At 49.6% G+C, this 27,991-nt stretch overlaps 1 protein-coding gene across 4 annotated transcripts in view; it reads left to right on the plus strand.

Moving 5' to 3' along the window:
- Nucleotides 1-27,991, plus strand: part of FLNB (filamin B) — a 134,229-nt gene that overhangs the window by 67,857 nt on the left and 38,381 nt on the right. For all 4 annotated transcript variants that reach the window (XM_079795236.1, XM_079795233.1, XM_079795234.1 and 1 more), the window contains exons 7-24: nt 1,203-1,365; nt 2,865-3,062; nt 5,598-5,735; nt 7,508-7,634; nt 8,572-8,708; nt 10,658-10,851; nt 11,799-11,912; nt 12,768-12,911; nt 13,153-13,276; nt 13,593-13,753; nt 14,701-14,791; nt 15,016-15,185; nt 19,488-19,605; nt 22,420-22,682; nt 24,932-25,529; nt 25,826-25,999; nt 26,804-26,966; nt 27,594-27,754. In XM_079795236.1, the coding sequence (XP_079651362.1) occupies nt 1,203-1,365; nt 2,865-3,062; nt 5,598-5,735; nt 7,508-7,634; nt 8,572-8,708; nt 10,658-10,851; nt 11,799-11,912; nt 12,768-12,911; nt 13,153-13,276; nt 13,593-13,753; nt 14,701-14,791; nt 15,016-15,185; nt 19,488-19,605; nt 22,420-22,682; nt 24,932-25,529; nt 25,826-25,999; nt 26,804-26,966; nt 27,594-27,754 (3,238 nt within the window). The remainder of the gene's footprint in view (nt 1-1,202; nt 1,366-2,864; nt 3,063-5,597; nt 5,736-7,507; nt 7,635-8,571; nt 8,709-10,657; nt 10,852-11,798; nt 11,913-12,767; nt 12,912-13,152; nt 13,277-13,592; nt 13,754-14,700; nt 14,792-15,015; nt 15,186-19,487; nt 19,606-22,419; nt 22,683-24,931; nt 25,530-25,825; nt 26,000-26,803; nt 26,967-27,593; nt 27,755-27,991) is intronic.

The following is a 27,991-nucleotide window of genomic DNA, read 5'->3' on the forward strand; positions in this document are numbered from 1 at the left end:
GATATGTGCGGAAGGAAAGGGTTTTCTGAAGTTAACTTCTGATTTTCCTTCCTGATTATAAAAGTACCCGTGGTCATTGTAGAAAATTTGGGATCCCCACAAATCAGAGTTGAGATACTAGCTAATAATCTTGATTGGTTGAATTCCACTAGGTTGTTGTAACGTCATAGATTTTTCTAGCTGTCTAGGTAATAAGGGTTGTAGCCACATGCCTGGAGTATAGATGCTCAGCCCTGGGCTTTGTCTGGAATGCTGCCTTAAGTCCCCTTCGAGGTGTTGTGGAGCATCTGTCGGCATGGAGAAGGCCAGTGGACTGTAGCTGAAGCCAGTGGCCCACTCATGCACCCGGACAATTGATGGGGATCCAGCCCCAGACCCTTTGTCTCAGCAACGTTTTGAATTCTGTTTGAGTTGGTGTCTAGTTGGCTTAGGGAATGGGGACCAGGGAAGTCTTGCAGAGACTGGGCTGATCTAGGAGTCTACCTTTCGTTGGAAGAAAGCCTTCAACAGCACATATTGGCCTTTCCCTGTGTACCATGCCACTGAGATATAGACCATACTCACCACCTTGGGCTTTAGTGAATTCGCCTGGAACCATGGCCATATAGAATTATACCTTTAAAACATCATGAATCTCGAAGAGAGCATTTATGATATCATTAATTTATTGACTTCCTATGAAACCTAACCCAATCATCCTCCCTTTCCCTTTCCTCCCTCTCCCCCCCCCCCCCCCCCACCAATTTAAGAGATAAGAACTCTGGCTCAAGTTTTAGATGGAACTCTGTACTTTTCCCCAAATCCATGTGTCTGGGAATGATCTTGGTCCCTTGAAAAATAGATTGATTCTAGGTTTGAAATCCTGGAACTGTACATTGTATTCTGGGGAACAGTGGCCCTCTTCAGTGTTGCCTTAAAGGGCTCAATGTCTGAAATTAGCATTTGTTCGTATCCCACTGGAGAGGCTAAACATCAGATGTAGGCGTTTTGAGTTTGCTGAAGGTCAGATGTCCCAGGCCCGCCGTATGGCTGATTGAGTCAAGTGGGAGTCCCATTCGGGCCACTAGCAGGGCTCCTGGTCCAGCCACTTCTGTGTGGATAATCAGGAGGATGGAGGAGACGGTCACAAAGCACGTGGCCTTCTCTGGTGGTCTCACTGGGCAGGGAGAAGTGGGTATATATCATCTCTCTGTCACTTGTAGGTCACAGTACTCTTTGCGGGACAGCATATCTCTAAGAGCCCGTTTGAAGTGAATGTCGACAAGGCCCAGGGAGATGCCAGTAAAGTCACTGCGAAAGGCCCAGGTTTGGAAGCTGCAGGGAACATCGCCAATAAGCCCACCTACTTTGACATCTACACAGCAGGTAAGTGCCCTCTTCCGTGGACCAGGCTTTCCTGTAAAGCCAGAGACAATCCTCAGGAACCTAAAGGCTTGGGGTGCCTGACCTTTGTCTTTTAAGTTGAACGACTAACAACAAAAATAACTTTTGTCAATCCATCGCCCTTCCTGCCCCTTATAAATTATACCCTTATAAATTTATTTATTTTTAATTTCTTTTTCTTTTTTTAAAAAGTTTTCAATTACAGTTTATATTCATTATTATTATGTGTTAGTTTCAGGTGTACAGAATAGTGATTAGATAATTATATACTTTTTACAGAGTGGTCACCCCAATATTTCAAGCACCTACTTGGCCCCATACATAGTTATTACAATATTATTGACTCTATTCCCTATGCTGTAATTTACATTCCTGTGACTGTTCTGTAACTACCAATTTGTACTTCTTAACCCCTTCACCTTTTCCAGCCAGGCCCCAATCCCTCTCCCCTCAGGCGACCATCAGTCTGCTCTCTGTTTCAAATGTATTGGTTATATTTTTAGATTTTTCAAAACCAGCCTTTCTTCTAAAGAAACTAAGTTTGAAGAATCATCTACTAGATGATTCTGTGCAAGGTCCTGAGTGGATTGAGTGGGGAGGGATGAATAAGACAATTCTTAACATTGACTTCTTTTTTTTTCAGTGTAGAAAATTTACAAAATAGAGAATGGGAGAAAAGGAACCTTCAGCCATCACCCTGCTTCCCCGTGGCAGAATGTCAATGTCTTGGTGTGGCCCTTCTGAGTGCCTCTGTTTCCTTCATTTGCATTTTTTCTGTTTATTTATTTACTAGAGGCCCAGTGTACAGATTCATGCACATTGAAAGGAAGTTAATTACAAGGTAGCTGGCAGGGCAAGAGGGGCCAGACATGCCCTGAAGCCAACCTCCCACGGTCCCTCCCCGGCGGACCCCACCTGGGGCGGCGCCGGGGCTCAAAGGGTGTCTGTGGAGTGAGTAGGGTCCTTCTGGCAGGTGGTGTCCGTTGGCCTGGCCTGTGGGGATCAGGCCAAAACCAGCAGTCTGACATCCCCCTAGGGGTCCCGGAGTGCGAGAGGTGACCCTGCAAAGTTTCTGTCATTCCTCAGCTCCTGCGTTGAGCGTCTGCCCCCTGGTGGTCAGTGTGCATCATACATACTGGCCAGTCAGCGGGTCAGCCGGTTGCTTAGGCTTTTATATATATAGATTTAAAAATACAGATTTTTGTTGATTTCAGAGAGGGAAAGAAAGATAGAAACATCAGTGATGAGAGAGAATCATTGATTGGCTGCCTCCCGCACACCCCCTACTGGGGATCAAGTCTGCAATCCAGGCATGTGCCCTGACCAGGAATTGAACTGTGACCCCCTGGTTCATAGGTTGATGCTCAACCACTGAGACACGCTGGCTGGGCCATTTGCATTTTGTATCTGCTTTTACACTCACCAGCAGTGAGCTTTCTGAGAGGGTGACTTGGGCTCATGGAATGTTCGCTCTATCCCAGGTGCCGGCGTGGGTGACATTGGGGTTGAGGTGGAAGATCCCCAGGGGAAGAACACCGTGGAGCTGCTTGTGGAAGACAAAGGAAACCAGGTGTACCGATGTGTATACAAACCAATGCATCCTGGCCCTCACGTGGTCAAGGTCACCTTTGCTGGGGACACCATTCCCAAGAGTCCCTTCCTTGTACAGGTTGGGGAAGGTGAGTGCTAGGGTGGCTGACCAGGTATGCTGTCTGTGCACAGGGCTGGGCCCCAAGGCCAGGAGAATGGTCATTGAACTCCTCTGTCCCCTTTCTGTGGCAAGTGGCTTACTTTGTCCACAAGATACTAATATCTTTCCATGAGCCACGAAGTGACTTCAGTGCTTTACTTGTATTAACTCATTTAATCCTCCCCAAAACACTGGTCCAGGAGAGTCATTCCTCACCGAGAAGTGCAGGACTGAGGCCGCAGAGGGGTTGGCGCCTGGGGCTGAGGTCAGCAGCAGTAGCATTGCTGGTGCCCCCCCAGCCCCCACTGTTTGGCCTTCACTGGCTGCCAGGCACTTGGCACGACTGCATCTAATTGTCACACCAGCCTGTGTGTTCCAGGTGCTGTTAGTATCCCCAGTTTGCAGATGGAGACACTGAGACTTAGATGACATAAGGTGTCGGTGAGTAAGGGCTAGGCGTCAGTAGGAGTTAGAACCCAGGTCTCTATCGACCCCTTAACCACACTGCTGAACTCCCTCTGCAGGGGAAGCAGGTATTTTTCTAATAGACTCTTTCCTTTTCCTTGTTGCTCTTCCTCCCCCTCTCCCCGTCCCTAGCTCTGCTGCCTCTTCTAATCAATACTTGCCTTTTCCTGTTCTGTCCTGCATCTGCGCCTGCAGGCCTGGCTTCCTCCTCTGAATCCTGCCTCTGGGCCGCCTGGACCCCGAAGCTGTTGGCTTCCTAGCTGAGAGCACTGGGCCCGAGGCACCTTGCTTGGTAAGGGCTGGTTGGGTGGGGCTTCGGTGCTGCCTGCAAATGTCAGCGAGCCTGTGCTGTTGGTGGCCTCAGGAAATGACAGTACAGTTGTTCTCACAGCTTGTCCAGCCAGACCCCAAGCCTGCTCTCTAATTACATTTTAACATTTCACAACGGAGGAGAATCTGGCAGTTTCCTTCCAACTCTTCAGCTCTATGTAGTGTTTATATGAACTAAGTAGTTACCCTTTTGATATGGAGACCATTGCCCATGTACAGAATTTCCATGAGTATTTTTTTTTATAAAGACACATTTAAACCCTCCAAGGGAAGTCCTGTGGCTTATTCCTGGTATGACCAACTTTTCTCCCCGTGACAAATGGAAAACCCCCAACATACTAGTATTCATTAACAAAACTCTTTTCGACATAATGCAAGCATTTGAATGGCTACCCTGGTTCCAGTAGTGTTTCCTGACCTCCTCTCTCTCATGGATTGCCCTTTTCATTCCCGGCATGTGTCTCCATCCCTTCTACTGGATAGTATTTACTTATTAGAGTTCTTCTCTTGATGTACTAGTCCTTCCTCCACTTAGATGATTTTATATAAAAAAGAAGCTGACATCATTTTCATAGTGAAAAACCAATGTTACTGGCCACAGAGTGCTACCATAAACGTACATTCATCCACGAACCACCTAAAATCATCTCTCACTCCAAGGATGTGTGTATGTATCTTAGGGAAGCAGTTGTTGGCCAAATAGCCAACGAGGACATTGCAGAGAGGAGGGGCCAGAGGAGAAATGACCTTCCTTCTATGAAGTAAACTAAAGTCTCCTCCTCTGGGGTTCGAGACCCATAGTGTATAGAGAGCTGTCAAATACGCAGTATCCGATTTAGGAAGGAAAAGTCACTTAATAAACAACATGACATTTTACCCAGTAATCTCTCAGTTCTATACTTGACCAGAAGGTTGCCCATGTTGACAAAGAATTCCTACGGTACAAGGAAGTCTTTTATCAACCTTCTGATGACTCCATGGAGCAGTAGTTTTGTGCACCTCGTGTAAGGAATATTAGAAGCTACCTTTGCCCTTAATTTTTATACTTACAAATTTAGCTTTTTTAACCAGATCTAGAAATCGCATTGAGAGGGGTGTTCGTCACTAGTCGCTGCACTCACAGCCGCCCACATCCCTAGGACCTGTGACAGAAGGCACTGCCATGGCTGTCTGCCTTGGCCAGCGGAGGGTTGCACTGGCTTCCTTTCGAGCTATCTCCTGGCTCTTAATGGAGAAAACGACACTGTTTAGACTTTTAGAAATGACAGACCCAAAGTTTGGAGCCCGGTCAGATGTTTTCAAGCGCTACGTTTTTCAAGTTGACTTGAAGAAGCCCAGTCTTCCCAATTAGTGGGCCCTTGAGTATAGCAATGAGGTTTGAACAGTGTCCAGCACTAGGTCTTAACTCTGCTTCACCACTGAGCGGGTGGGGGATACATGCCAGGATTCGGCCGGTACCAGGAGCCCAGGGAACCCACCCTGTGCCCTCCGGCTTTCTTCGCCAAAGGAGCTGTCCCCAGCCCCTCTGCAGCGTGGCTGGACAAAGCTATGTTGTGTCCTCATTTGCTGCCTGGTGCGCTCCCTCAACGGGACCCCTGGTCTCAGCAACTGCCGCATACCCTTTGTGCAGAGCAAATATTTTCTTGGCGGGTGGCTCCAAGTTACCTTGGCTTGCTCAACTCTGACTAAAGAATGAAAGGTTGAATTGATGTCGAAATTGTGCTTGCAGCCTGCAATCCAAACGCCTGCCGGGCCAGTGGCCGAGGCCTGCAGCCCAAAGGCATCCGCATCCGGGAGACGGCAGACTTCAAAGTTGACACCAAAGCTGCTGGAAGCGGGGAGCTTGGCATAACTGTGAAGGGTCCTAGTAAGTGTTCCTTTCTTCCTTCCTCTCAGGTGTGATTTCGGCCCAGTTCGTAGCCTGGCCTATGGATTTCACCCCATGGCCAGTTCTGATCAATTTATCCCAGAGATCTGTGTCGAAGACTTTAGGCTACCTGGGCTCCATAGGCAAGGAAGCAACGATTGATTTGTAATGTCTGTCCTGGTTGCAGGCGGGGACAGTGGTGGTTCTGCAGACTCACATTGTATTAAGGCTTCTGGGAGTAGAAGGAGCAGTGATGCAATGAGTTTTGGGAAATGCTGTCTTTGGGACAGCAACCTGAAGGGGCCCTTTTTTAAAAATATAAATATATTTTTATTGATTTCAGAGAGGAAGGGAGAAGGAGAGAGAGAGAGAGAAACATCAATGATGAGAGGTTATCATTGATTGGCTGCCTCCTGCATGTCCCTTACTGGGGATCAAGCCCACAACCCAGGCATGTGCCCTTGACTGGAATCGAACCGGGGACCCTTCAGTCCTCAGGCTGATGCTCTATCCACTGAGCCAAACCAGCCAGGGCTGGGGGCCCTTTTTTTTATTTGCAGAAACTTAGGCTTAGAGAGGAAGGATCTTGCCCAGGGTCCCACAGCTTGTAGGCACTGAGCTGGAATTCAAGCACAGTTTCCAGAGCCAGGGATTTTTCCACAATAGGGTACATTTGATAGACTATGAAATTATGTCAAGCACCTAATTACTGTGATCAGTGCATATAGAAGGGGAATCAGATTCCCTAAGGTTAAGTTTCCTGGTGAATAAATGCCATCCGTGGAGAGGAGGGTTGAACCCTGCAACTCATTCTTGCTCCCTGTTTGGGGAAGGGAGACAGTAGATGTGAGGAGGGGGGTGAGGACCATCCTCAAGTTTTCCCCGGAACAGGTAAGCAGTTCGGCATTTCTAGTTGCAGGTGCAGAAGCCCTTGACTTGTGGGATCTTGAGCTTCCTATGCTAGGACTGCTCTTACCCTCCGTGTTCCCAACAGGCTGGGCACGGGTGTTCTGAGTTCCAGAAAGTTAATATTTGTCCTCGGAGCACCAAGCCTTGGGGCAGGCTGAGCCCCAAGGGCAGCCAAGGTTCTAGACTGCTCAGGCCTAGAGCCAAGCTGCTCTGGGGCTGCCCTCCCTCCTGGCTTGTGGCTACAGGAGCCAAGGAGGCGTTTTTTTTTTCCTGAACTTAGATTCTCACTTGACTAAATGGCTTTCCCGGCCAAACCTCAAGGCTCAGCATAAAACAAGTTCCTGCCTGATGGCTTGCTCTGGAGTTTGTGGTAGAGCATCTAAAATCTGTCTTCTTGTAGATAGCACATAAGAGCTTTCTCACTTTCATTGTCCAGCTTCAGTTGAAAAAGATATTGCCAGGACACGAACCTGGAACTCATGCCAAATACTCATCCATTCCCTCCCCAGTTTTGGGGGGAGCTGAAATGGGTAGAATTATTGAGGAAAAATTGAGATGCAACTAGATCTATCTTTACACAGTCCCTGGAGGTTAAGGCCACATAGCCCTCTCGTAGCTGAGAGAGCCCACTACAGCCAGCTAGCTGAAATCTTCCAATGCCCCACAATTTGAAGCAGAGATGGGCCCATTTTTAGCTCTGGGTTAATCTCTCAGGTTTTAGGGGTCCCACCCTCTCAGGTGGCCCACTTAGCTTTTCTCTGTGACCATGTTTGTGGCTATTTCTGTCTTTCTGTCCTTGTCTTTGGGGTTCTCGTTCTGAGCCTAGGATTGCATTGGAAAGGTGGTGTGTTTTCTTCCCGCAGAGGGCCTGGAGGAGCTGGTGAAACAAAAAGGTTTTCTGGATGGAGTCTATGCGTTCGAGTATTACCCCAGCACCCCCGGAAAGTACAGCATTGCCATCACATGGGGGGGACACCACATTCCAAAGAGGTGAGTCTCTGTTTCGACCTCTCTGGAGGTGCTGGGCCCCGGGCAGGCTCACCGTGGTGGCTTCCTGAGCTGCAGGAGGGAAAGAGATCTGCTTTGTTGCAAACATTTTTTTTTTTTCTTTCTGGCAGTTCACAGACATTTGGCCTGTTCTCAAAAGCAGCAGAAAGTCACTGTGGTTTCAGCTGCCTTGCTTTAAATCAAATGCTGGCGGTTTGGGGCCGGTGGGAGGCGGGGAAGCCAGAAGGAGCAGTAATAGAGAGCAAATGGACTGTGTGTCTGTGTACCCTTATATAAACCGGGATTCTCTTTCTTTCAATGCACGCCTCTGTTCAGGAATGCCATGGGGTAAAAGCTGCTATGGTTTACATTAAGGTCCTCTACGTGAGCGCAGGCAGGAATCAAGGGGGCAGTCTGCAGCTTTGCCGTGTGGGCGTGCAGTTCGCCCGCCCTGTGTTTACGTATTTTCCAGCTCTTCTGGGGGCAACTTTAAACTCTGAATAAATTCAGTTTACCTTGAGAAATATCTGGGCATGTTATAGGGTTCTGAAAGTCTAAGCAAACTATTTTTATTTTTTACTTCCTGCATAAAAGTTAAAGCACATTCATTAATGTTGAGCTAACTAACGCCTGTTCAACCTAGTTTCTTGTTCCAGTCTCGTGAGCCCTGCGCACAAATGGTAAATGACCAGAAAGACAGTGCAAGGCTGTGTGGCTTGAGCACCAGCCCAGGGGCCACCTGAGTGCCTTGAGACAGCACATTATATTGTTGACCTAACAATGGCTGTGGGGGCCCTGTGTGGAGGAAGGGCTTGGCTGGAGACTGGGACTGCAGGTCAGAGGATCCAGCAAGTGGAAAGAATAGGCATAAACAGCTTCTGGCTGTATTTAGCTCCTTCTTTACTCTTCTTTAATGCTGCTTCTGTTCCTTTCCTTTTAGCCCCTTTGAAGTTCAAGTTGGCCCTGAAGCAGGCATGCAGAAAGTCCGTGCGTGGGGCCCTGGCCTCCATGGTGGGATTGTGGGGCGGTCGGCGGACTTCGTGGTGGAGTCCATTGGCGCTGAGGTGGGGTCTCTGGGTAAGTGGATGCAGCTGACCAGCAGCTTCTGTAGGGCTGAGATTATAGGGGTGCTTGGGCCCGGTATTAGGCCGAGAGGTGCAGCCTCCTGAGCCTCACTACCCTTAACCTCCTGGTCTCTTCACCACCTGAGGCCACCTCTGCACATTGCAGTTCCCATTTTCCACCTGCCCTTCAGGTTGCTCTCTGCTTCATTCATTCATTCTTCCACTAGAGCAAGCCTGTCAAACTCGAAGGCTAACACGGGCCAAATAAACAAGGTTAAAGTTTATGTGGGCCGCAAAAAAACAAAAGCTTCAATTTTCATAGAAACGTAGGTTTATTTCGATAGAGACATGCTGAATACAAAGGGCTGAAAGAAATGAGTAATCGTTAACATAAAATAATTGAACATTTTAATAAAAATTAATATTTTTTCTTGAACATTAACTTGCCAGACACTGAATAACTGCACAAATTAATAAGCGTAACGCAAATAAACCTATTTTTGTTATTCTCTGAAAACAAAATATTTCCTGTTGTGCACACCAAACAAGTCAGTCCAAGACTAATGACGTGGCAACCGGCTGCTAAAATAGTTGCTGCTGGTATTAATGGAGAGAAATGGTGCGCCTGCGCGTAAGGCACGTAAGGGAAATAAATGCAACATGATTATAGTAATAGGTCATTAGCAAACGTTGTAGTTCGTTATTAATAATGATGTATAACAGGATATTGTAAAAATTCAGTTATGAAATTTTTATTGAAACGTTATTTACATATTGTTATATTGGCTGGGCCGCACAAATATTCATTGTGGGTTGCGTGTGGCCCGTGGCCCGTGAATTTGACATGCTTGCACTAAAGGCTTTCTGTGGATATTGTGCCTGGAACATAGTAGGCACTCAACTAATACTGTTGACTGATCCTTAGTTTAGATGAATGAATTAACTCTTTTGAAATCAGAAACTTAGGGAGTAAATATTCTTTGGAGCATAACTGAATGTATTTCAAATACACACCTGATGTATATATGATCATTTTAGATCGGTGGTCAGCATTCATCTCTCTTCAAAGGATCGGATAGCAAATCTTTTAGTATTGTGGGTCATATTCTCTCTCACACCTGTTCGGCTCTGCTGTTGTGGCATGAAAGCGGCAGTAGAAAATGCATAAGCGAAGGAGTAGTATGGCTGTTTCAGTAAAACCTTATTTACATGAACAGGCAGTGGTTAGGTATGGCCTAGTGGCCATAGTTTGATGACCTATATTTCAGGTACTAAAAATAAGCAAAAAGGGGAAAATAAGAAATCATATTAAATCTTTCCTTTTAGAGAGAAAATAAATATTTCAGTATATCCTTGTAGACTAGAGATACTATTAAACCTTTTGGCGTATCCTTTTAGACTTTTTTCTGTGCATACACATACAAATATTTATCTGCCACAAAAAAATATCTGGGGGAAGTCCTTTTATTTTCCTGCCTCAGATAAATATAGAACACATCTTGATTTTCCATGACTTCCGAGGAATTCCATTGCATGGATATAACTTATTGGGCTCTCCAGTTATTTCCAGGGTTTTACTATAAAAACAATGCTTATCCTTGTATCTGTTTACACACATCCTTGGTTATTTCCTTCAGATAAAAGCCCAAACGCGGATTTGGTAGGGGACAGGGTGGGCATTGGTTTAAGGCTTTTGGTACATTTCCATATTGCCAATAAAGGTTTGCTGGTTGGCCTTATTGTTAGATGATATTTAAAAAAAGTATAAAATCCAATTCTTCCTCTCTAGTGAAGACTCAGTAGGCTTGGTTTTGTGAGAAAGGGACACAAACAGGTTTCAATCTTCTGGGCAACACTTGGCTTTTAGGCGGGCAGAGGGAGGGAGTTGACCGTAACATAGAGTAGGTCCTTTTTCCCATGTAACCAGGGGGCCCTCCCACCCATCCCCCCACCCTCCCCCAGGGTTTGCCATTGAAGGCCCCTCCCAGGCGAAGATTGAGTATGACGACCAGAATGATGGATCGTGTGACGTCAAGTACTGGCCCAAGGAGCCTGGCGAATATGCTGTTCACATCATGTGTGATGACGAGGACATCAAGGACAGTCCGTACATGGCCTTCATCCACCCGGCCACAGGAGACTATAACCCAGATCTGGTGAATCAACTTGTTATGTTTCTGGCTTCTGGGACCCTCCCTGGTGCCCGGAGAGGTGCCTTAAGCAGCGTGTTAAAAGATGGCAGAGAGGAGTCTTTTAGAGTTTAGGAAGGAAACGGGCCTGCATTGGTACCACTGAGTGTTTTTCTAATGTTGGGCGAGAAACTTACCTCTGACTCTTGGCATCTTCCTCTATAACGTGGGAATGACAGGAGTGTCTGCTTCCTGGCGTTTCTGGGGTGCTTCACGGAGGTAACGAACAGGCACAGAGACAGCCCTTAGACCAGTGCATGGCCCGTGCAGGGGGCTCCATAGGAAGCTGTTTCCTTGCAACCTGGAGCATCGTATTTCAGTCTTGCCACTTTTTGAGGTTATTATTTCAAGATGTTCCATGGATAATGGTGTGGTTTTTTGTTTTTTTTTCTCTCCCCAGCTCCCTTCTCTTAAATTAGAGCCGTATTTTCAGTGTTTCCAAGAGTTTCTCTCACACCCTTTGCAGACTGATAAGCATCAAGTCTGAGCCAGCCTGGCCGACAGGAGGAGGCCCCCCGAACCCCCCTGTATGCTGCTGTCGGCCCACATGGGCAGCTGTCCATAGGCTGTCTGCTGGTCCTTTGCTCTCTGGGGGCTGCACACATTTAGAATGTTGTTTGTAGCAAAGGGTAGCATTGGAATTGGGCATGGCTGGAGGTCCCTGGTCCATTTGCTGGAAGTTCTCCATGTCAGCTCGGAATAAGGCAAGGAGCCCAGCCTAGTTTGGGGCCTGGTTATAGAGAATTTTCTCTTTCATGAGAGGTTAATGGTACTGTTAGCATTTTCCTTCCAGTAACCATCCTGTTACGTAGGTGCTGTAAAGCTGGTGGCCCTTGGTAACCAGTCTTCACATAGGGATTTAGTTGGGGTATGCATTGCACAGAAAGACAATCATTATTGGCATTTTGCCCCAGGTCCAAGCGTACGGGCCAGGTTTGGAGAAATCTGGGTGCATTGTCAACAACCTGGCCGAGTTCACCGTGAATCCTCAGAATGCTGGAAAAGCTCCCTTAAGGATATTTGCTCAGGTATGTTTCCAAAGGTCACCTGTGCAAGTAAATGTCAGGTGACAAGATCCCACAGTGCAATGGCAAGTCGGTCGGTTCATCTGATCCTCAGTTTCCTTATCTACACATTGGGAACAATAAGAAGGTTTAACCTCATGGATTATGTGGGAAGAAAATGGGGTTCCAACATGTAAAGCAGGGTGCTTTTCTTCTTCTTTTTTAAAATATATTTTTATTGATTTCAGAGAGGAAGGGAGAGGGAGAGAGAGAGAGATAGAAACGTCAATGATGAGAGAGAACCATTGATCAACTGCCTCTTGCACGTCCCCTACTGGGGGATCGAGCCCACAACCCGGGCAGGTGCCCTTGACTGAAATCGAACCTGGGACACTTCAGTCCTCAGGTCAACACTCTATCTACTGAGCCAAACCGGCTAGGGCAGCAGGCTGCTTTTCTTATTTTTATGATGTGTATTCTATGGAAACAAGGCTTGGTTGTTTTAGATTTCCCTGTAAATGTCTTGGTGTGGCTGATGCTACCTAGGCCATGATGAGAGGTTTGTAAACAAGGATTTATTAAACAAGTTAATTTAATTGGATGTGGTCAAAGGATTTCAATGTGGGCATTGAAATTAAGCCTTGAGTGGTCATGGTTTTCTCTTTTGGCCGTTTGCTCTCAATTAAAAAGGAATAAATGCATGTAGTGTTTTCTCACCTGTGGGTCATGGCCATTGTAATGTGAGGAAGTGGCACGTCTTTCCCTGTGGTTTTACTGCACCAGTGCGTGGTGACGTGTCTGTCTTGGGAGGCCACGGTGGTCCCGTTTGATGAAGACAGTTGAGGGCCAGTTCTGTTCTTAGCCCCTGCTCTTTTGCAGGATGGAGAAGGCCAACCCATTGACATCCAGATGAAGAGTCGGATGGACGGCACGTACGCCTGCTCGTACACTCCAGTTAAACCCATCAAGCACACCATTGCCGTGGTCTGGGGAGGTGTGAACATCCCACACAGCCCCTACCGGGTAGGTTGTGAGGCGGAATCCTGGCCCTGGTATGGAAAAGCCCAGTCCTGTGGCAGGTCTGGGCTCCATCCATGCCTGATGGCCAAGGCGGATTCCTGGGAAGAACCCAACATCCTTGGTGGCCTGAAGGCAGAGTGCTCTAGATTGCCCAAAAGGACTCTCTCTAACAATGTTAACTAACAGTGTTTTCCTGAGTCCAGGTGGAGGAAGACTTGATTACAACTTTCTCCGTGTCTCCTAGGTCCAAATTGGGCAGGGTAGCCATCCCCAGAAGGTCAAAGTGTTTGGGCCAGGTGTGGAGAGAAGTGGACTGAAGGCAAATGAGCCTACTCACTTCACAGTGGACTGTACCGAGGCTGGAGAAGGTGAGAGGGGGCTTCGCCCAGTGCAGTGATTGCTGCTCCTTGGGGAATTAAATTCTTTTTATAATGGTACCAGGGCAATGAACTTTGAACCAGGAAGTAGTCCACCTGGAATAGGTAATCTAATGAGTCTCTGTGTCAGTTCCTTGGCTATATCTTTGCTAATCCTCCATCCTTTCTCCCAACCCCTGACTTACCACCATCCCTTTCTTGTGTTTCTTGCCAGTTACTTATTTTGGGGTGTTCTTCCGAGCTGGAAGTGATTGCTTGGGACATGCTGTTTCTTGTAAGCTGGTGCTAATGAGCTGGTCTGTTCCAGGTGATGTCAGCGTTGGCATTAAATGTGATGCCCGGGTGTTGAGTGAGGATGAGGAAGACGTGGATTTTGACATTATTCACAACGCCAACGACACGTTTACAGTCAAATATGTGCCTCCTGCCGCCGGGCGATACACAATCAAAGTTCTCTTTGCATCTCAGGTGTGTGGGGGGCCTAGGTTCTCTCTGGCCACCTGTGCGCATTGGGAAGGTGTCTGCTCCGTAGTTTTTCTCTTTGGTTCGTTAAAACCAAGAAGGGGGGAAAAACAGAACTAAAGTTTTACCGCTTTTCTAACGAAAGCGAGGCAGTGTAGTCAGTGTAGTTCAAAGCAGGGCTCTGGAAGGAAATTGGTTTGTTATAAACTTCCATCAACTTTTTGTTTGAAATGTAATTGAGTTCTACTGTGACCTCTTTGAAGCCATGACTTTGGCCTCAGCCTTGAAACTTTTATAGAGAGAGGAGCTTTGAAGTTTCAGGTAGAGTTCCAATTTATGAATGACAGTGAAGGCAGGGTAAGCAGTACCTACAATAGGGAAGAACGGAACCTGTGACTCAAATTAACCTTGCATAGAAATAGGACCTCTGAGGGAAGTTCTGCTTCTGAAGGTGTTGGTCTTGAGTTGGCCTCATCCACTTCACCTGTTCTGCCTTTATTTTGACAGTCTGTGACACTCTTTTTGAAGAATTATAACCATCCTACTTCTGATCAATTTCTTGCATTCTCAGCTGCCCATTTGGGACATTCCCCTCCCTCCGACCCCATGTATTATTGCCTCTTTTGGTTTTATTCTCGTTGGTATTTTTTGCATTCTAACTACTCAACCATTGGTGTTAAAGGCTCCGAGTTTCCAGATTAGTTTGTGGGAAACCTCCCTTTGGCCGTGAAGAAAATGGGTGAAAGCCAGTGATGTCGGGGATCAAGGCATGCTAAGTGACCGATTATGGCCCTTACCTGATGCTAGAATGAGGGGGTTTGACCTGTGGTAACAAGTTTGCTCACGACCCGCTAGCATCAGCGTTGTGCCGAGGATTCCTTTCTCTGGGGCAGAGGCTAAGTGCTGGCCGTTGCTTCAGGGGCTTTCCTCCTGAGACAGTGTCTCTGCTACAGGAAATCCCCGCCAGCCCTTTCAGAGTCAAAGTGGACCCTTCCCACGATGCCAGCAAGGTGAAGGCGGAAGGCCCGGGCCTCAGCAAAGCAGGTGAGGAGGCGTGTGTGCGAGGCCATCCTGGAGGCTCTGCAGGCCAGTCAGTGGGCGTGCTCGGTGCGGGGCCCGTGGGACCCAAGGCCGGGCTCCAGGTCAGCAGAGAGCTCTGGCTCTAGCTGTCCCTGTAGAGCAGGTGCTGGTGAACCTGTCAGACCGGTTCTAAAAGTGAAACCACTCCAGCCAGGCCTGTCTCCTCACGTCACGGTTTATCTTTCTAGGTGTGGAAAACGGGAAACCAACCCACTTCACTGTCTACACCAAAGGGGCCGGAAAAGCCCCACTGAACGTGCAGTTCAGCAGCCCCCTCCCTGGCGACGCCGTGAAGGATTTGGACATCATCGATAATTATGACTACTCCCACACTGTGAAGTACACACCCACCCAGCAGGTAGGCCTTCCCATCCCCCTGACCGCGGGCCCTTCCAGGCCCCTTCCCCCTCCGTGCTGTGCTGGGTCACTTTGGACGCCGAAGGTGTAATCTGTGTTCCCCTGTGGGATACGGCTCGTCATGCCTTTTGTTCTGAACCTGATTGGATCTACCGGGAGGGCCTGAAGGATCCCCCAAGAACAAGCGGGAAGCCAGCCCATCTCTCCTCACCCCAGTCTCTGCCTCTGTTTTGGGTTTTAGCAGAGAAATGCTCATGAAACTCAGGACTAATATCTACCTCTTTCATACACATTCTTCCCATCTGCACAGCTGCCTTTTAGTCTTGGACTGATAACTCAGAGAGAGAGAGTTGTCACGCCTTTGTTTTCTTCCTGCCCTTTTAGCTTGGTTTGCCCTCTTTACAAGGTGTTGTAGTGGGGTCTTTCTCAAAGCCTCTCCTCAAAGAGCCCGTGTTCAGCCTTTAGGCCCTCGGGCTTGAAATGCTCTTTAGGGCCCCAGATTGTCCCCTTTTACGAAATGTAGGAACACAGACCGGATTTTACCCTCCAGGGGGTTTTGCTCTGGTTATTTTAGGCAATCAGAGCCTAAAACACTACCCCTCTGTATAAGTTAATGTTTATTTGTTTTTCTTCATGTCCACCCTCTGGAGTCTGGGGAGCAGGTGTCCCTGCAGAAAAGCCCAGATATTACTGCTCAGGCAGAATGTTCTAAACAGGCATCCCAAACCTCCGAGACACCTTCGTTCTTGGAGAGCAGAGCCCCCGGCTGAGGAATCCATTTGTAGGAGAAGCCAGGCAGTGCTTTCGGCAGCCTCACTCAGTGACCGGGCCGGGACGTGGGGAAGAGGGAGGGGTACAGTGAGGGCGAGTGAAGGTGGAGGTAACCTTCATCGAGGGCACCATTTCCCTAGAGAAGGGATCTTCACTGGGAGAACGTCCCTGACTCTAAAGGGGCTTCTCTGGGCAGGTTTGTGTGGCACGTTACCAGTGTGGCTCCTTATCTCCAGATGTGCTTCTTCCTGTTGGTTCATTATTATTTTATTATTATTATTTTTACTTTAATGAGGGGTTCATTATTCGTAGTGGTAAAACGAAGACTTCTGTTGGCAGATTACCCTTTTGTCATCAGGCTGCTCAGTGCTCAGTAGGTGACTATTTTCCTGTGGATGCGCCTGAGGGCTGCTGAGGGCCTCGCCTCCAGGGGCACTAGCTGCATGTCATCTTTCTTGCCAACACTCCGCCTTCCTCCAGAGAAGGCACCAGAACGCATGGACACGCACACTAGTCAGATCACAAGGTCATAGACTCTTCTAACAGCGTTTTAGACACTTGCTTTACCCTGGACCTACGTAGCGTTGTGTGTTTCCACTGCGCTGCTAAAAAGTCAGCTGCAGAAACAGGACAGGCTTAGGTTTTGACCTGCATCCCAGGAAGGAGTTTAGAACCATTGCCCTGGATGACCCCGCTGCCTCTTGAGGTCGAGGTGGAGGTCGGAGCCCATATCCTGTTCCGTTGCATTGGCTATGAGGCTCGAGTGGGAAGGTCCTTACTCCAGTCACCAAGGTCAGGGCCATCCAGTTCTCTGATGGCAGCAGGTTGGAAGGATATCTGCACGCTCAGTGGCTCCGTGGGGCTGTTTGTCCAAATGCTGCCCATCCTGAGTCCTAGGAGCCTGGTGATGCCCTGGTTCAGTCACTACCTCTGGTGGGAAAAGCTCCATGGTGCCTCTCGGGTCCTTCACGGTTTAGAGTGAGGTTTTCTGTTTCGCCATTTGGGCAGCTTGCAATTCTGCATATGTCTCTAGGGCATAGAAAACAGATTACCGTCAATCTCCTCTTGGATTGTGAGTTCCCCAAGGATAGGATAATATATAAATAAATTCCCTCTGTCCTCCGCAGCCCCGAGCACAGGCCTGGTGCTGTGGGCGCTCCGTGGGGTACAGCCCAGTGGGTGAAGCCTCAGCTCAGAGACAGTTAAGAACGTTGTAATCCACTAGAGAGTGGGGCCAACACTCCCCTTTCTCCTTTGAACTCTGTGTTCTGCAGAGCACCTAACAGCTCAAGGTTGGGTTAAATAAGTGTACCTTTTGAGCTCTGCTCTTGGATATAGTTAAGAGGCCTGAGCCAGCCCGGAAACCTGGGCCCTCGGAGAGGCGGCCGACACCCACAGGCACCCTTAGGTGGTTTTAGGGAACAACAGGCTGGAACTTTCCAGCAGTGCAGCTGTCTGGTGTGTGTGGAGAGACGGATGCGTGAGCGCTCTGCCCTCGGAATGCAGGCCGTGGTGTGAGGAGCACGGCCTCACCTGATGGCTGGCGCTCTGCCCCCGCGTACCCGCAGGCTACTGCTGTCCCTGCGGGGTCCCCGGGCCACAGCTTGGCGCGCTCACCTGCCTGCTGGGGGCCAGGGATGACCCGGCTGATCCTGTTAGTTTTGTCGGAAGATAGTGGTCAGAGGTCTTTTTGCCTCGGAGGAGGGGACTGAGGCTGGGGCTTGAGGACCTCCCAGAGGTCAGACCAAGGCTTGGTTTCATGGAAGGGAAGTTACGCGATGCACTGGTAACGGTCCTTCCCCGGAAGGATTGTGACTGCTGGTGGCTGTGGGTCACAGAGGTGGCTCCCGTCCTGTGTACTTCGGAGCTCTCGGGTCACGGTCTTGGGTGTGTGTGTGTGTTTTGCAGAATAAGATTAAGGTCTCAGAAGCATGTAGGGGTGAGTAAAACTGTCCCGCATTCCGAGAAGGAAGTCTTTGTGAAATGCACCAGTGGTCACGGCTCAGGTGTCCTTCACTTCAGAGCACAGGCTGGGGCCCGAGCAAACCTTCAGAGGCTGCAGACCATCGCAGGTGTAACTAAGCTTTCTTCCCCCGTTAGATTACTTAAGGGGGAGTTAACTTCCTATCCGAGTTTTTTTGTTTGTTGGGTTTTTTAATATATTTTTATTGATTTCAGAGAGGAAGGGAGAGGGAGAGAGAGATAGAAACATCCATGATGAGAGAGAATCATGGATCGGCTGCCTCCTGCAAGTCCCCCACTGGGGATCGAGCCCACAACCCGGGCATGTGCCCTTGACCAGAATCGAACTGGGTACCTTTCAGTTCGCAGGCTGATGCTCTATCTGCTGAGCCAAACTGGCTAGGGCGCTATCGGAGTTTTTTAATGACGGGTAACGAGAACATCCTTCTCTTATGGGATCCGGAGTCTTCGCTGGAGGAGGGTTTCCCCTCTCTCCTTTGCCTCCAGAGAGGCGGCTGCATGCATGCAGTGGGTGGTGGAGAAGGTTTCCAGAACCCCGGGTTGGCTGCGAGGCCTGGCCCTCCTGGAGGTAGGGGCGTTGGGGCACATCAAAGCCCGGGATGAGCTGGCGTGTGGGGAATGGGCTGGTGTGTTGGGTCTGCTGTGGTGGCCGAAGTAATCCAGTCCCTGCTCTGTTGAATCTGACCTGTGAACATTTTACCATGAAATTTTATACACCCTGGAGGCGGGGGCCGGTTGGTTTTGTGTGCAGAGCAAATAAATCCTGGACAATCAATCCTCCCTTCTTCGTTGATACAACCGATTTTTTTCTTGGCTTTCCCCCACTTTGTTATTATAAAGGGAATGTGAGAAAATATATGCAGGCCAGAAGCCACACCCTTTTAACACTTGCTCAGCAACAGCTTTCAGCTGGGGCTGAATTCCAGCGAGCTCTGCACTCCGGGGCGGGGCTCCTCTCCCCCACTTCCTTGCCTCTTTGAGGTGATGGGGATCTTCATCGACTGAGACAGCAGTGGGCTTTCCTGAGCCTTGGTGTGGAGGGTGGGGCGGTGGGGAGAGGAAGCTAAGGCCCCCTGCTTTCCCCAGAAACGGGGGTGGGTGAGGGTGGGTGGGGAGGTGAGTGGCAGAGCTGCTGGGATAGGGGTTTGGGTGCCGTGGGTGTGAGGCCCAGCTCACACTTCCCAGGAGGGTGACTTGGGGGAAGTGACTACCTCTCTGAGCCCAAGTTTCCTTTCCTGGAAAAAGTAGGGTGACAGAGGGAGCTACCCCTTAGGGCGGTGTTTGAGATTGAATCTAGGAAATGACAAAAGTCACAGAGCACAGTATGCTCATGAAGTTTTCCCTGTTATTGGTTGCTCATAATTTTATCTGACTTCTCTGATGTTCTTACTGTGGGGCCAAGATCTTAGAGAAATATGTCCAAGATGCTTTCTGTACCCACTGGCATCCAACCCCGTGCCTCTGGGGGGATGGAAGGTCCAGGGGGCAGGTTTAAACACCAAGTTAGTATGTTCGGACCCAACGGTGTACTCGGTTTCTCTCGTTCCAGGGCAGCATGCAGGTTCTGGTTACCTATGGCGGCGACCCCATCCCCAAAAGCCCTTTCTCTGTGGGCGTGGCCGCCCCTCTGGACCTGAGCAAGATCAAGATTAATGGACTGGAAAACAGTAAGTGTGTGAATGGAGGGGCGGGTCATGGAGGACCAGCACCCGGGGCTGCCAGCTACATTCCCTTCAAAAGACAGCCCACAGAGAAGGAGGGATTTCTGCCTGAAGAGACGGTGTAGTGGGACAGACTTGTCTTGGAATTAGGGCCGTGCATTGGGAACCTACTTGCAGCTTGAGGTCACCGAGCCCCATTTCTTTTTTTTTTTTTTTTTTAATATATTTTATTGATTTTTACAGGGAGGAAGGGAGAGGGATAGAAAGCTAGAAACGTCAATGAGAGAGAAACATCGACCAGCTGCCTCCTGCACACCCCCTACTGGGGATGTGCCCGCAACCAAGGTACATGCCCTTGACCGGAATCGAACCTGGGACCTTCCAGTCCGCAGGCCGACGCTCTATCCACTGAGCCAAACCGGTTTCGGCCCCATTTCTTATTTGTGCAAGTAGGGTGACAGAGGGAGCTACTGTGCCAGGGGGCGGGGGGGGGGGGGGCGCGGGGAGGTGCGCAGGGTATGTGTGGAGGTGCTCAGGAACACTCAAGGGAATATTGAGAAAATTAAATGAGCTAATAATTCAGTCCCTGGCACAGTCACTAAGTACCAGCCCTCAGCAACTGCTGGCACCACGCTGGAATGTTTTCATTACAAAGCAGTCGGGCACATTGCTTTCTGGCGAGCATCTGCGGTGCCAGCTCTCCTTGGCCACGGCATCCACGTGAGGGTCGGGCGTCAAGCACAAGAGCCAGCTCCCTGGCACTCAGAAGCCACAACTACCACGCAGACCATCCCAACTACCCGCCCTCATCCCACTATTCCCTTAGCTTATTCGGTATCTATTACTACAAGCTCATTTCATTTCGTTTAAATTAAGAAAAAAGTTTACTCGTGAAAATTTCAAACATAGAAAAGAGAATAGTATAATATGAACACTGATGTACTTACCACTCAGCTTCAGAAGTTTAGCATGTGATTATAAAATTATTATTATTTTTTTTACCAAGAAATACATATACTGTTTTTTCATCTAAAAAAAAATCACAGTTACTAGTAAATTCCACTTTAGCCATCCCCTCTTCCCTCCCTAGGGTAAACCAAAGTTATCGGTTCCTTTTCTATCCTCCCAGACCCTCTCTCTGCATCTGTGCGTGGATATCTGCCAGCAGGAAACAGTGGCCGTGTTTATTTTGCATTAACGTTATGTTGCTCTCGATTATGCTAAGCGAAATAAGTCAGTCAGAGGAAGATAAATACCACATGATCTCACTCATTTGTGGATTATAATGAACAACATAAACTGATGAACAAAAACAGATCCAGAGACAGAGACGCATCGATCCGATGCTCAAACCTCAGAGGGAAGGTATAGAGGAGGGTGGGGGGAGGGGGAGAGATCAACCAAAGGACTTATATGCACGCATATAAGCATAACCAATGGACCCAGACACCAGGGGGGTGAGGGCATGAACAGGAGTGGGGTGGGGGGAGAATGGGGGTATAAAGATACATATGTAGGGGGGGGGAGATAAGAAATCAAACGAAGGACTTGTATGCATGCATATAAGCATAAACAATGGACGCAAAACTCTGGGGGGTGAGGGCAAGTGTGGGTGTGGGGTGGGGGGGGTAATAGTAAGATATGTACACATATAATACCTCAATAAAAAATTAAAAAAAAATAAAGTTATATTGAAGCACACAAAAAAAAAGATACATATGTAATACCTTAATCAACAAAGAAAAAAAACATTAAAAAAAAAGTTACGTTGCTCTCCCCAGTGTCTTCAGCCTGCCTTCCCATCAGCGGCGCTTCTTGGTGTGCATTCACACCAGGTGTCGCAGCCTGGCTGCCCCGCGGTGCATGGGAGGCTCCGTGCGAACCCTAGGAAAGAGAGGCCTCTTGTTCCACCCGTGAGGGTCCTGTCGGGTCTCAGTGGGGCCACCTGTGAGCGCCTTCCTTGGCTTGTCACCCAAATGCTCGTGTTGTGAATGAGGCCAGCCCTTACTCCAGGGCCCTGAATCAAGCTTGATGCCCGCTCTGTCCCTGGGGGCAGCCAGCTCTGCGTATAGGAATGGCCACCGTCTAACCTTTCACGTGTCCTCTCGTCGCTCCTTTCTCCAAGACACCAAGGGTTTCCACTCCAGACCCGATAAACCTCAATGCCAGTTAGGAAAGTCCTTTGGGACTGGGGCTCCGAGGCCTCCTTGCTGTGGTTGCACAGTGCTCGTCGAGGCAGGCCCCGTGCTGCCCGGGAGTCAGGATTTCCTGGGGGGTGGGGGCGGGGGCACACTATGTTCAAGTTCCCAGGGTTTTTGTTTTGGTTCAAAGTCCTTTCCCTGTTTTTGTCAAAGGCGGCCTGCTGTGCAAAGACCTTTCAAATACCAGCTCCGTGACTTTTGCCTTCTTGGCTGTAGGATTAAATTTGCTGCCAAGAATTAGTAAATAAAACACTGGTTATGGAAATGTTTTGATGCAAAGTTAACACCAAAAGTAAGTAAAGGAGAGAAGACAGTGACCGATTATAACTTACTGGCCAGCAAAGTAGATTGTGGAGTAAAGTAAATTTAGGTTTGAGCTCTGGCTTTGTGATCTGCTGGGTACAGGTCCCCGACCAGGTACTCCCACCTTCCTGGGTCTCAGTTTCCCCATCTGTTAAAGCCCTTGGTTACTAGCCAGTCCTCCAGGGTAGTGGTGGAAGGTGAAGGAGATGATGTGCTGTACCAAGGCCTGGTGTACAGAATGCATTCGGTAAATGATAGCTGTCACTGTTAATATTAATAATCGTTCATGGATAATTAATTGGCTTACCTTTTCCAGGAGTGGAAGTTGGGAAGGATCAGGAGTTCGCCATTGACACCAGAGGGGCGGGAGGCCAAGGGAAGCTGGACGTGACGATCCTGAGCCCCTCGAGGAAGGTGGTGCCCTGCCTGGTGGCGCCGGTGGCGGGCCGCGAGAGCAGCACGGCCAAGTTCATCCCACGGGAGGAGGGGCTCTACGCCGTAGACGTGACCTACGACGGACACCCTGTGCTGGGGAGCCCCTACACGGTGGAGGCCTCACTGCCGCCCGATCCCACCAAGGTCAGCTTTTGTTCTTGTTGGAGACCTTGTCGCCTGCTGTCTAATGCACCAGACCTAGTCCTCCTCCGATCCTGGCAAACACCTTGACAAAACCCTGTTGGGGTGATAGTCAGTTCTCCATGGCTGACAGTCATTCCTTCTCCCACAGGTCAGCAGGGGTCCTGTGAGGGTCCTGGGAGCAGCTGGGCCCCTCCCCGCGCCTCCTCTCACTGTCTGGCTGTGAGGGGCTCCCCTTCCCCGAGTTCAGTTCCTTCATTTGTTCTTTGTTTTTAGAATGTGTTTATTGATTTGAGAGAGAGAGGAAGGGAGAGGGATAGAAACATCAATGATGAGAGAAACATCCTCGATCAGCTGCCTCCTGCATGCCCCCCACTGGGGATCGAGCCTGCAACGTGGGCATGTGCCCTGACCAAAAATCAAACCAGGGACCTCTTGGTTCCTAGGCCGACACTCAACCACTGAGCCACACTGGCTGGGCTGTTCCTTCACTTGTCAGTGTAATACTGGTACTGGCTTCAAAGGGAGCCTGTCAGGTAGGGGAGACGTGAATGTGGAGGCCTCCACCCGGCACCCAGCACACAGTGAACTCTTCCACAGATGCTGTAATAATCTATAATAATAAAAGCCTAATATGCTAATTAGACCAGACAGCCGAATGACCTTCTGTACGTCCTTCCGGACAAAGCCACGGCGGCAGGGGCCAAGGCAGAGGTGGTTAGGGGTGATCAGGCAGGCAGGCGAGCAGTTAGGGGTGATCAGGCAGGCAGGCAGGCCAGCAGTTAGGAGCCAGCGGTCCTGGAATGCGAGAGGGGTGTCTGACTGCCGGTTTTAACCCTAAACTGGCAGTCAGACATCCCCTGAGGAGTCCCGAATTACGAGAGGGTGCAGGCCGGGCTGAGGGACTCTCCACCCCACTTTACACCTCCCCTCCCCCCATGCACAAATTTTGTGCACTGGGCCTCTAGTTAATATAAAATAGGCTATTCTCATTGTCACTTCTTCCTAGTAGTCACGAATTAAGGGAGTTAGAGTATTCCCAGTGATCTGAATGGCATGAATCCTATAAGACTGTCTGGTTTGTCGAGTCGGAGATGAAAGTTTCACTCTCCCCTCTCCCTTTTTAAAATAGTTTAATAGTTTTGTTTTTACATTTTTATTAGACTTTACTGTTTAGAGCAGTTTCAGGTTCACAGTAAGATTGAGAGAAAGGCACGAGATTTCCCTGCCCCACACATGCATGGCCTCCCCGTTATCACCGCCTCCCAGCGAGCGGTCCATCTGTTATAACTGATGAGCCTACATTGACATCATCGTCACCCAAATCCATGGTGTACATGGGGGTTCCCTCTTGGTGTTGAACAGTCTGTGGGTTTGGACGAATGTGTAATGACGTGTAGCCACCATCACAGTTATTTTTTCACGATGCAGAATTGGTTGAGGGAGGTGTAGCAGCCAAAGCAACAGTGAGGTCATGCGAGCTGTTGTGTGTGTGTCTGTGGGCCTGGATGCTAGGCCTCCAGCTCTGCCTCCGAGGTCCGGAAGCTGGGGAGGCCCGGAAGGTGGGGAGGTCCGGAAGGTGGGGAGGCCCGGAAGGTGGGGAGGTCGGGAAGGTGGGGAGGCCCAGAAGCTGGGGAGGCCCGGAAGGTGGGGAGGTCGGGAAGGTGGGGAGGTCGGGAAGGTGGGGAGGCCCGGAAGGTGGGGAGGTCCGGAAGCTGGGGAGGCCCGGAAGCTGGGGAGGTCGGGAAGGTGGGGAGGTCCGGAAGCTGGGGAGGCCCGGAAGGTGGGGAGGTCGGGAAGGTGGGGAGGTCCGGAAGGTGGGGAGGCCCGGAAGGTGGGGAGGTCGGGAAGGTGGGGAGGTCCGGAAGCTGGGGAGGCCCGGAAGGTGGGGAGGTCGGGAAGGTGGGGAGGTCCGGAAGGTGGGGAGGCCCAGAAGGTGGGGAGGTCCGGAAGCTGGGGAGGCCCGGAAGGGGGCATGGCAGGAGAGAGGGCGTGTGCTCTGGCTTTAGAGGCCTTCACCTCTCTGCTGGGCCTCAGCGTTGATTCGTCCATAACCACGTCTCCCGTGGCCTTCTGCAGCTCTGACTCAGTGGTGTGAGCGAGTGTGTCACAGCCTGGGCCCCAGGGAAAAGGCCACTCCATTGAGGTGCAGTTCAGTGCTGCTTAAGGGCGTGGGTGGAGAAAGCAAGCACTGCCTGGGCAGCAATATGAGTGTCAGGCGGAGTTTGACTTTTTATTCCTTCCTCCCGTAGGTGAAGGCCCATGGGCCTGGCCTGCAGGGCGGTCTTGTGGGCAAGCCCGCCCAGTTCACCATCGACACCAAAGGAGCTGGGACCGGAGGTTTGGGCCTCACCGTGGAAGGGCCGTGCGAGGCTAAAATCGAGTGCTCCGACAACGGCGACGGCACCTGCTCCGTCTCCTACCTTCCCACCAAGCCCGGGGAGTACTTCGTCAACATCCTCTTTGAGGAAGTCCACATCCCCGGTTCTCCCTTCAAAGCCGACATCGAGATGCCGTTCGATCCCTCCAAAGTCACGGCGTCGGGGCCAGGTCTGGAGCGCGGGAAGGTGGGCGAAGCTGGGCTGCTCAGCGTGGACTGTTCGGAGGCCGGGCCCGGGGCGCTGGGCCTGGAGGCCGTCTCGGACTCGGGAGCGAAGGCTGAGGTCCGCATCGAGAACAACAAGGACGGCACCTACGCAGTGACCTACGTGCCCCTGACCGCCGGCATGTACACCCTGACCATGAAGTACGGCGGGGAGCTCGTGCCCCACTTCCCCGCCCGCGTCAAGGTGGAGCCTGCCGTGGACACCAGCAGGGTCAAAGCCTTTGGGCCAGGAATAGAAGGCAAAGGTGGGTTCCAGCAACAGCAAGAGGGAGGCTGCGCACTGCCGCCCCCTCGCCCCCGCCAGCCTTTGCCCTGAACTGTGTACGGTGGTTGTGTTGTCACTCGGCTGAGGCTGCCCGAGTGACAACTGAGGGCTCCTTTCTGGGGTGTGTGGTGGGGTGCACATTAGCTTCCTGACTCCGAGCGTCGGACACTTGTCTGCTGTCACTTAATTGTGCCTTAAGGGCTAAGAACCTTGACCGTGGGCTGCTCCTGGGTCTGAGGTGTTGGTGACCGTCTGACCTGTGCGATTGCTCTGCAGATGTGTTTCGTGAAGCCACCACCGACTTCACTGTCGACTCTCGGCCCCTGACGAAGGTGGGAGGCAACCACATCAAGGCCCACATCGCCAACCCCTCGGGGGCCTCCACCGAGTGCTTCGTCACGGACAACGCCGATGGCACCTACCAGGTGGAGTACACGCCCTTCGAGAAAGGTGAATAGGCTTTTCCCTGGACGTGACCCTTGTTCAGAACTGTGCTTGGCCCTTTCCTCCTGGTGGCTGATGCTGATGTCTGCCCCGTGTGCTCAGAGCATCCTCTCAGCAGAGGCCCTTGCAAAGTGACGGGGACCACGGAGACCCACCTCCCCAATGGAGCCGCCCACTCAGGGCCTGGCCTGCTGGCCCTGTTCTGTGACGGTTGGGCTGGGTCCAGCCTGAGCGTCATCTGAGCAGGGATGGGGTGGTATCATGGATGTTGATCACTTGTGTAATTTTTTTAGCACATTGATTTCTTTCCTGAATATTAAGAATTATAAAACACTTTGATAAATGATAAAAGCATAAAGAAAAACACCAAAGTACCATATATTCTCATTACCTGGGTATATGATCCCTGTAAATATTCTGGTATAGATATTTTAATCTCTTTTTTATAGATGCATGTATATTCTGTTTTATGGATTTTTCTTTGTCTTTTGGTTAATGACTGGATGGAGTTTTCCCAAAACAGGGTAGTATGTTTAAAATGACTGACTTCAGTGTAGACTTAGTGACATTTGTTTGCAGGAGAGACTGTGTGTGTTTGGGGGCGGGGGAAGGGGGGTATGTGAATGCCAAGTGAACCGAAAGCATAAATTGACAATTTGTATTTTTTAAAAATCAGATTATACCAGTATTACTGTTTCAAACAACATGGTAAAGCATGAATGAATGTGAAATAAAACCCTGGAATAGAGTGTAATTTCCCACAACTGGGCAACTCCTGTACGATATGTTTTTGTTTGTTGTTTTGAACAGGCCTCCATGTAGTGGAGGTGACATACGATGATGTGCCCATCCCAAACAGTCCCTTCAAAGTGGCTGTAACCGAAGGCTGCCAGCCATCTCGGGTTCAAGCCCAAGGTCCTGGGCTGAAAGAGGCCTTTACCAACAAACCCAATGTCTTCACTGTGGTTACCAGGTAAGCAGGGCCTGGGGTTTGTGTGCTGACTCCATAAAAGGAGTAACCCTAAGTAGCTTAGCTCTTTTAAAGAAGTTTTATGGGTGTTGCCTGCATATGTGTAAAGTCTCCCAACTTTTGAGAGGCGTTTTTTTTTCCTTTTTTTTCATGATACAGGAGGCATTTTGTTCTGTAGAGACTTATGTTACAGAGAAAGACCAAGTATACCAAAAAGGTACCAGAAAGCACTGATAATAACAGTCATAAAACTACCAAGCAATCCAGGACTAGATGGAAACTCTTTAACTTGACAGTGCTGAAATATATAGCCAATCTCATATCTAGGTGAAATATTAGAAGAGTTCCTGTTGGAATCAGTCACAGGCACATACCTGAATTGTATGTGCAGTTGTAGCCAATGCAATTAGATAAGAAAAATAAATGAAGGATAAGCATTGGAAAGGAGGGTTCAAAGCGGTCTTTGCTTATATTACATCGTTGAGAAATTTCCTGTGTGAGAAGTGTCATAGTAGCTGAGTTGAGTTGGCCAAATGGGAAATTTATGGAGGGAATTTAAATGAATTTTGTCAATAAGCGGACTGGCATGAACCACCAGTGCTACTTTGCTTCCTTTTCCACATTTTCCAGAGGGGCAGGAATTGGTGGGCTTGGCATAACTGTCGAGGGACCATCAGAGTCAAAGATAAACTGCAGAGACAACAAAGATGGCAGCTGCAGCGCCGAGTATGTCCCCTTTGCTCCAGGGGATTACGATGTCAATATCACGTATGGAGGAGATCACATCCCTGGTAAGTTCTCCCTCAGAAAGGAACCCAAAGAGTAGTTGATTTTGCATGAAAGCTGGTTTGATTTTGCGTATCTCCCTGAATAAGAAAAACAGCTGACATTTGCAGTCACTGCAAAGGGAGAGTTCTCCCTAGGGCTGCATCTCCAAGAATATCCCCACTCCCAGTAGGACCAGTACCGTGATGAAAAAGTGTTGGCTTGGAGTTTTGACTGACAGTCGCCTTCATGTGTTGGAGAAC

This window comes from Cnephaeus nilssonii (genome assembly GCF_951640355.1).
Source record: "Cnephaeus nilssonii genome assembly, chromosome: 17".
Classification (NCBI taxonomy): Eukaryota; Metazoa; Chordata; class Mammalia; order Chiroptera; family Vespertilionidae; genus Cnephaeus; species Cnephaeus nilssonii.